The 9,929-nt window shown below is 28.4% G+C and overlaps 1 protein-coding gene across 1 annotated transcript; it reads right to left on the bottom strand.

The window, feature by feature from the left end:
* Positions 1-8,665: 8,665 nt before the first annotated feature.
* On the bottom strand, positions 8,666-9,658 carry LOC132937347 (uncharacterized). Its single transcript, XM_061004173.1, has one exon. The coding sequence runs from the start codon at positions 9,656-9,658 to the stop codon at positions 8,666-8,668; it is 993 nt and encodes a 330-aa protein (XP_060860156.1).
* Positions 9,659-9,929: the final 271 nt, after the last annotated feature.

The following is a 9,929-nucleotide window of genomic DNA, read 5'->3' as shown; positions in this document are numbered from 1 at the left end:
GGCACTTGTTCTCCGGACACCGTGACTTGCACGGAGAAAAATGCCGCCCAGTGGTCGAGGATCGAACTCGGACCGGCTGTGCCGAATCCGTCGCGTTATACCGCTCGGCCACCTCGTCCCCCTTAGGTTATTTCATGTATGATATTAACATATTAAGAATAATCAATTTATTTAAATAATGCAGTGTTTATATTATGTACGTTTTGTTTTTTGTTTTATATCTCAATTAATGTTTCTAAGAAAATATTTAATTTTAATTTTCATAATATTACAATTTTTTTAAGTTCTGCTCAATACTTGTGTGTATTATCATTATAATTAAATTGTGTTCACTAAACACTTTTAACGTCTGGTAATTTTCAGGTTAATCTTCATTGACTAAATGTAATATAAGTTTATAAATAATCATAACAATATTTTTCTTTCAATAAATTTGTTTAATATTAATGTTGTACTTGTATAGGCCAATCTCTTTTATAATTTAGCTTCTAATTACCTATTTACCAAATTATCTCTTAAATGATTGTTATGGATGTTTCCGTCATAACATTTGGTATATACTTCTGACTAATAATAAAGGACCTAGGTATCAGTTATTTTAAATCAATACGTTTTTATCTGTTAAATTATACAGGAAAAAAATTTTAAGTTTCAATATATTGTATCTTTTCATTCTTACTATTGTGATGATTCTCATGATTTAAAATTATATTATTATTACAGAGTCCAAGATGTTTCTATCCCTGAGAATATGTACAACTAATGATGTTTATTTCAAGATGACAAGAGCTGAATCCATGTTTGTTTTCATTGTATCACTTGACAAACTACTAAACAATTATTTGTAAGTCACATTATCTATAGCTTCTCTAAAACATTAGGTTATTTCATGTATGATATTAACATATTAAGAATAATCATTTATTTAAATAATGCAGTGTTTATATTATGTACGTTTTGTTTTTTGTTTTATATCTCAATTAATGTTTCTAAGAAAATATTTAATTTTAATTTTCATAATATTACAATTTTTTTAAGTTCTGCTCAATACTTGTGTGTATTATCATTATAATTAAATTGTGTTCACTAAACACTTTTAACGTCTGGTAATTTTCAGGTTAATCTTCATTGACTAAATGTAATATAGGTTTATAAATAATCATAACAGTATTTTTTCTTTCAATAAATTTATTTAGTTAATGTTGTACTTGTATAGGCTAATCTATTTTATAATTTAGATTCTAATTACCTATTTACCATTTTTCTTTTAAATGATTGTTATTGATGTTTCCGTCATAACATTTGATATATACTTCTGACTAATAATAAATGATTTAGGTTATATTTTGAAATCAATAAGTTTTTACAGACAAAAAATGTTAAGTTTCATTATACTATTTCTCTTCACTCTTAGTATTGTGATGATTTTCATGATTTAAAGTTATCTATTATTCCAAAGCCCAAGATGATTGTATCCCTGAGAATGTGTTCGACAAAGGATCATTATTTTATGAAGACTAAAAAAGCTGAATCCATGTTTTTTTTCATTGTATCACTCAACCGTTATTTATAGTTTCTCTAAAACATTAGGTTATTCCATGTATGATATTAACATAAGAAAAATCGATTTATTTAAAAAATGCAGTGCATAATAATATTTAAGTTATTTTTCTAAATATTGTAATAGTTCTGTTACTTATGGTCATCTTACATTATATCTTTAAAAGTTTATATGTAAGTTTTGTTTTTTGTTCTATATCTCAATTAATGTTTCTAAGAAAATATTTAATTTTCATTTTCATACTATTGCAATTTTATTAAGTTTTACTCAATACTTTTTTGTATTATCCTATAATTAATTTGGGTAACTAAATATTGTATTTTCAAAATTTATTCCAGATTTTTAAAATGTTTATAACAAAAAAATCAGTCAAACAAGTTGGAAAGTACAGGAAGAAATTATAGAAATCTGTGCAGATCTTGTTGGACAGATAATATTGACAATATTGTTAGGGCTGGACATTTTGCTTTAATGGTGATTGAAGCCAGGTATAATAGTTTTTAATTCACTTATCTAAACAAATAAACAATCAGTATCATAATAAATATTTTAGCTGCGTTTCATGTATCTTTAGTTATTTGTGTTGTTATTTGTACCATATTTTTTGACTTTACAAATGCCACAAACAAGAGCAGTTATTTGTGTGTATTTGGTATGCAGTCGGGCTTGAGTCTCATTTTACAGTTTGTGGATGTTTCCAGTAGATAAGACACTAATAGTATTGTTGTTGCTATTTATCAATGTTTTGAAAAATTGAATATTATTATGAACTCATTGCATATAGTAGCACAATCTTATGATGGTGCTAGTGTGATGTCATGTTGTCTTGAAGCTGTACAAGCCAAATAAAAACATCCTAATGCAATTTACACACATTGTATGGCACAAAGACTTAATTTAGTTTTAGTAGATATGTGTAAAGGAGTTAAGGTACAGAATGTTAGAATGCCCAATTTTTAGTAAGCACTAAGTACTTATTAGAATAAATTCAATTTATTTTAATGTGCTTGAAAATGTATTTTATACATTGGAAATGCTATACATTCATGTTTCACGAGAATTGAACTGTCCTAAGCTCATTTCAATACAGTCTAAATTAGAGTTAAAAGATAATGTGTTTAGAATATGTGATACTCGATGGATATGCCGTTTCAAAAATTGTGATTCAATGATTAACAATTACCCTGGAATATTGAAGTTTTTAATAAATGAAGTTGAGGACCAAAATGATAAAGATGCAATTGAGGCTATAGGTGAATTAATTATGGTTAGTCAAATTATTTAATAACTAGCTGATCCTGTGCACTTCGTTGCCCTTTAAATGTACCAACTCTATATGACTCAAACTTTGTTCAATTCGTTATTTAATATTCGGTGTACGGTGTTCAAAATTTATCTTAACTTTTCTGATGCTTGGAATAAAAATTGTGATTCGCAGCAGTATATTATCAGGTAGGCAATCTACCTGCGGTAGATCGCGGACCCAGTGCGGTTTGTACGTAAGTGTATGATTTAACTCTAAAGTGTCAAAGTTATACCAAGTTTATTTTTATATAATACTGTGGATTAATTAATACATAGTCCTAACCTAACCTAAATGTACTAAATTCCGACGAATAAAAACCAAATTTAACTCTTTTTAAATAAGCCTATCTTCTTCACAGAGATCTGCACACAAACGTATATATTTTAATATAGGCTATAGCTGATCCTACACACTTTGTGGACCGTAAAAAATGACAACTCTTAAACAAATTGTGATTGTTCAACTCCTTTTTGGTGTAACTCACTGCAGTAAGTGCAACTCAGCCACCCTGGTAGGCAATGTGTGAAAATTTGATTTGATGCATGCTTATACCTGATCTGCCCGATTAACCAATAGCAACCAATAATAAATAAATACTATTTCTATTAATTATTTCTCCTATAACCAAAAGCAATCATTTATAAACAAATATTTCCATCATAAATCTCAAAATCCCTGTTTGAGCACTTCTATTAATTGAATGTAGCGTGATGTTATATAGCCTATGACCTTCCTCAATGAATGGACTATCCAACAAAAAAATAATTTTTAAATTCGAACCAGTATAGCCCCTTACAGCCCATTTCAGCCCCGTACAGCCCTTTTTTAGTAATAAAAAGTAGCCTATGTTTTTTCTCAGTATCTAAACTAACTATGTACCAAATTTCATTTAAATCGGTTCTGCAGTTTCGGAGCCTATTCAATACAAACAATCAAATCTTTCCTCTTTATAATATTAGTATAGATAAATAAAAATAATTCTATAAATTCATGTGTTGATAAATTTGAATTATTATTACTTCATAGTTAAAATTTCTTAGTTCAGGTATTTATTTATATATTATTTATTATATTATTTTTATTTTTTGCAGGTATTCTTAGCCAAATAAAAATTGGAACTATTTGATTGGGGTCATTATTGAAAGATGTTCTTTGTATAATATTAATATGCTTAGTACTACACTGCGGTCAAAAATATATTACTTATTTTTGTTTTTATAATATTTTATAATTTTTATATTAGGTCATCATTACTATGAACCATCACCTATAAAACACTAAAATGTTTTATAAGTTTTCATAAGTCGCACTAGACAGAGTGACTCAAGGCTGATGTATTAATGAAAGAATTATAAAGTATAACTGAAGCTTCATTCATAGCAAAATGTTTGAGAAACTTACTTTATCAAATAAAATTGCTTAAAGAATCTGTAAACACTTCAATAAATAATGCTAAAGCTGTTAATCGAGATAATAATGATGGTAATTGATAATGTTTTTAATAATTATTTGATAATTAATTGAGTCAAAATATGTAAAATTATCCTTTTGTAGATCAAAGAAGTTTAATGTTGGACAATAATGATGAATTGTCTGATCTCCAAGAACAATTAGGCCATCCTCACACGGGGTATTCAAAAGAAACTACAATCGCCTAGATACTAGGTGACTGGGTAACTAGACAACTATGCATGTTTATTTCAATGGAGATATTCAGACGGCTATTTGAATCGCGACAACTGATAAACTAACGCGACTAGTCGACTCACAACTACTCATGTCAATCTCCTCGCTATTCTAGTTGACCAAGTTGCTTCATAGTTACTTGTTTATCTAGTTATTTGTATACTATGTAGTATAATATATTATTATATATTATTATAATTGTATTATTAATTAGTACCTATTGTTTACTTTGTATATTATGGAGCAAAATTTTATTATATTCAAATCGTTTATGAAATTGAAAAGCATCCAGAGTTATACAACTATACTTTAAAAAGTTACTCCAAAAAAAATTTGATCGAAAAAACTTTGAGTAAAGTAGCCACTGAAGTTAAGCTCACAGGTTATCATATTCAAGTATTATCAAAATAATATGTATGATAATCTACATACTTATGTGAAAATAAAATTATTTTTTATGGATATAATGAATTATGCACAGTACAATAAATTAAAATAATTTTATCACCTATATAATATTATATAAATATTATGAAATTGTATTAATAAGTAGATACTTATACATTTTGGTTCTGAGTACATGGCTATAAATTAATTTATATATTTTGATGTACATTTAAAATATCATGTTATCTTTTACTATTATATTTTATTTTTATAACAATGTTGAATTCCCCCATATTATGTGTGATTAGTTTATTTTAATTTGTATATTTTTTTTATTGAAACTAAAAATATTTTAAATAATATTCTTTCTTTTCAAGTCTAGACACATAAATAAGAAATAACTTTAATCTATACTTCTATATTATCTATACCAGCGGTTCCCAAACTGTGCACCGCGGTGCCCTAGGGGCACCGCGAGCACTTTCTGGGGGCACCGCAGTCTACGTTTCATAAGTTTAAAATGTATATAAAAACCATATGCCCAATTACTGGGTTTGGTATTTATCAGTATAATATTATTACTAGATATGATTTTATGGGTAATAAATTATTACAAATAATTGTTGATTGTTGACTGATTGTACCTTTATTATAGATTCTATACTAATATTAAAAAGTGGAAATGATTGGATGTTTGTAACAAATTAACTCAAAAACTACTGGACCGATTTCAACAACTCTTTTACCATTAGAATGCTACATTAACCCTGAGTAACTTAGGTTAATTTATTTAAAAAGTGTAAATTGAAACCCTTAACCCAGAGAAATGCTCAAACAGGGATTTTGAGATTTACTATGGATTAATTTGTCATGGGCAACGCAGGATCAGCTATTAGGTAATAAAATAAATAATTAAAAATAATACTATTGTTTATTACTAAACAGAAAAATAGGGATTTTTAATACATCTTAATAAAGGTAAGTAGAGTTTAAAGACAATATTTCCACTGCCACGGAATGGAAGCACAGGGAAATAATTACACACTTGTAAGACGAAGATAACAAATATCTGTGTAGCGTCCTCTTAAAGTAATTTATTTTACTATTATCCAGGACCTAGGTAGTAATAAATACCTAGGCTGAATTTATTTTTCGTGAAAACATTGCATTTGAAAATATCATTGTGTGTATAAAATATAATAATATATTTTAAAAGTTTCAAGTGCCAATGAATAATAATATTAAATTACAACAAAATAACTAAAATCATTATTCTTTGTATGATTATGTAATTTCATTCAAATCTGAACTTAATTATATATTAAAAAAAACTATGTCTAGTGTAACAATATATAATATTTAAGTAATGAAAAAAAAATAAACAAAATCAATAATCGAAAACAAAAAAAATCTATTATCATTAATCATAATTAACTATTAAAAATAAACAACAAACATATAATATTGTGTAACATAAACAAATTGCAAATAATGTTATTCGAAATGAGGTTTGTTCTTTTTTTAACTTAACATTACTATTGTAGTCTATATAAGTTGAATCTTATAACTATGAACAACTCAAAGATTGTAAACCTATATTAACAGCAATTTATATTTCTGAAATACTTTATCCCTGTTTGATTTATGAATATTTAATTTAATAGAATATTAGTTTATTTCTGTAATACAAATTTCAATTAGATACAGAACTACAACGCTGTCTGGTGTACCTTCTAAATACTTATATAACATTATTTTTTTCATTTCAAGATGTATTATTGTTAAAATAAAATATTTTTTTTAATAATCTATTATTTCATCTTTCACTCATGCCATAATATATATATATATATATATGCAATATTTGATATCTGAACTAACACTATTTTGCGCCGGTTCTAGCTACTTACATAAAACCTTAGAGTAATTTAAAACAACCTACCCTGGACAATAAATTCTACTAATTTGATATTTCTTACATCACAATGTAGTTAATTACCTATCTATATCAAAAATAACATAATATATGAAGTTGATTCAAAAAAAAAATTAAACAGAAAACAGAACACAAAAATTTAAAATAAAGTTTGAAAATGTGATAACGATAAATGGAAGAAATTATAAAACGTTTGAAAGTACTTACAATAATGATAAACATTAAAATTGTATAACGCTTAAATAGGTATTCAAAAACGTACACACGATAAATATTTTTTTTCAAATTTAAGCCCTGTGTTAAATAACTTTATATACATTATTTGAAATCTTATGTTTTCTTTTATAATTAAAGTAGGTATTCATTGTATTCCAATTTATATTTTGTGTAGGGATTTACTATTTTTACTCAAATTCCCATATAAAAAAAGCTAGTAGAATTCCTATTTTTTGGTGTTCTGGATTGATTTCAACTTCTTTTTAAAAAAATTAAAAATCTCCATTGAATTCATACCCTATTTAATTGACACTTTATGTTTTGTTGTAATACAATATGGCAATGGTAAAATATTTTGGTGTTAAAGGTATGTATTTATTACCATTAACCATGATATATCTTATAGTTAGTTTATACTCTGTAGTATCTATAATTACTCAATTATATCATAACCAATAACCATATGATATCATATCATATACACACTAGTACATTACAATAGTAAAAATCTTAATAATTATAAATTAAAATTAAAATAAGAACAAAATTATGTTTTTGAATTTTTAAAATCTTTTTATTAGTATTTCTGAGATATTCACCACACCAGAAATTAATTAAGATATCAACTACCTATTACTGAATTTATATAAATACCTACTTTATTTTCATTAAATGATTACTACTCTTGTAGTATTATACTAAATTCAAAGATTGAAATCATTAAACACTAATTTTGTTTACGTTATTTGAGATTTTAAAATCATACATAAATATTAAAACAGTGAAACGGGAGGAAATTGATAAGTCTTTGGAAGATTAGCCCCTCTGAACCATCTAGACTCAAAATCCATTAAACACTCTTTAATACAATATCATCAATACAAAAAAAAAAATATTATTAATGGAGATTAATATTATTACATACTATAAAATCATTTGCTTAGAACAAATTTGTCACTAGAATTGCATGTTTTGAAACGATGCTATCACAAGAATAATACTTGTTACCATTATTGAAACAATTATAATATACTGTCAATCAAAACTTAAAAAATTCTGACTTTATAATTTTGTAAAAAATGTTACATTACACAATTCGCAAAAAATAAAATTTGTATTTAAAATATAATTAAATATGATATAAATTTAAAAGTATACAGTAGCAGAAAATCTTGCATCGGACACAGCTGCCTGTGCGCATGCATATGTATGTAAATAATACTATGGTAAACAAAATTGTGTTTGGTCATATTTATAATATTAGGTATAAGATATTGGATAAGTAACTACTAACTACTTATCATAATATTATGAACCTCAAAAATTAAAATATATATTACAATATTACATATCTAGGTAGCTACTTAACATTTATTTTTTCTCATTAAATCTTGACATGGGTACATAATATAGGAACTAGGTAATAAAAATATCTCAATCGACAAGTTAATTTACAACAGAAAAGCTCCTAATTCAGTGAAGGACTCAATTATCTTAGTGTGTACTGTCCGAACCACAGGAAAGGGAGTTCCAACGTTTCAGCCTTTTTGCACACGGCATTGGATGTTTGTTATTATGCGTGTATGTGAGAAACAGTAGGTTCAATCCGTGGGCATCCATGTGAGGTGGCGTATTGCAAGCATTCAATTTCATCATTCTTTTCCGCCATTTCACACGTTAATGTGTCCCAGGGACAATTATTTTCATGCAAGTACTCAAGAACGTCCAAGTACCCATTCGCTGCAGCTACGGCGCACGTATATTTATTCCATGAACAACCATTTTCATGCGCAAAACGCAAACAATTAAGGTGTCCGTACGCTGCGGCGATATAGCATAACATGTCTTCCTCCCATGGACAACCATTGTTTCGTGCATATACTAAACAGTCAAATTTGCCATGGATCACGGCTTCGGTTATTGTCATTGAGTTCCAAGGACAACCATGCTCATGAGCATACTTTAGACATTCCAAGCTCCCAGCAATGACGGCTTTGGAGCACGTAGACTCGTCCCAAGGACAACCCTTGGCCCGTGCATACATTAGGCAGTCCAATTTACCTGAAGATGCGGCTCCGGAGCACGTCGATTCAGTCCACTGGCACCCATGTTCGTGTGCAAACTTGAGACATTCCAAGAATCCCGATGTCGCGGCTTGAGTACACGTAGATTGATCCCATTCACACCCGTTGGCCTGTAAGTACATCAAACACTCCAGACTGGTACTCGCGGCCCTGGCAGACGTAAATTTGTCCCATTTGCATCCAATTTTGTGGGCGAACTGAAGACAGTCGATGTGCCCGTTACCTACGGCTGTTGTGCATATATATTCGAACTTATAATTGCTGATGGACTTGACTTTGTCGAACATGGACAGCCTATCGGCGTTTGGGTCGAAGTAACCGCCTTCGGTGTTCAACTTGACAATTTTTAACAACGACAGGCAACATTCTTGAAGATCGATGCATGGTACATTCAACTCGTAATACTTTTGACGCTGGAAGTTGGGGAGGGCGTGAAACGCCAACTTGGACAGTCTAAATATGCCCATTTCATCGTTGGCCATCGTCGTTCAGGCTATCCGTCGCAAATAGTTTAAGTCCAGAAGTGGGTTTATGTGTCCCGTAATTTTAAAACGCAAAACGTTAAACGATTCCAAAATGATACGACACGCACGGTCCACGACAATGAATAATTAATAATTATCACGATTCTTGAATGACGAACACACATTTCACGAATAAGGATGATATTATTACCTTAGTCCGTGTGGTGGAATAAAAATTCAAGAACAATTGATAATCGTGGTACTGAGTAAGTATCTAAGTTAGGTTATG

The sequence above is a fragment of the Metopolophium dirhodum genome, chromosome 1, assembly GCF_019925205.1.
Source record: "Metopolophium dirhodum isolate CAU chromosome 1, ASM1992520v1, whole genome shotgun sequence".
NCBI lineage: Eukaryota > Metazoa > Arthropoda > Insecta > Hemiptera > Aphididae > Metopolophium > Metopolophium dirhodum.
Note: the sequence above shows the minus strand (reverse complement) of the source record. Positions and strands in the feature narration are given on the sequence as shown.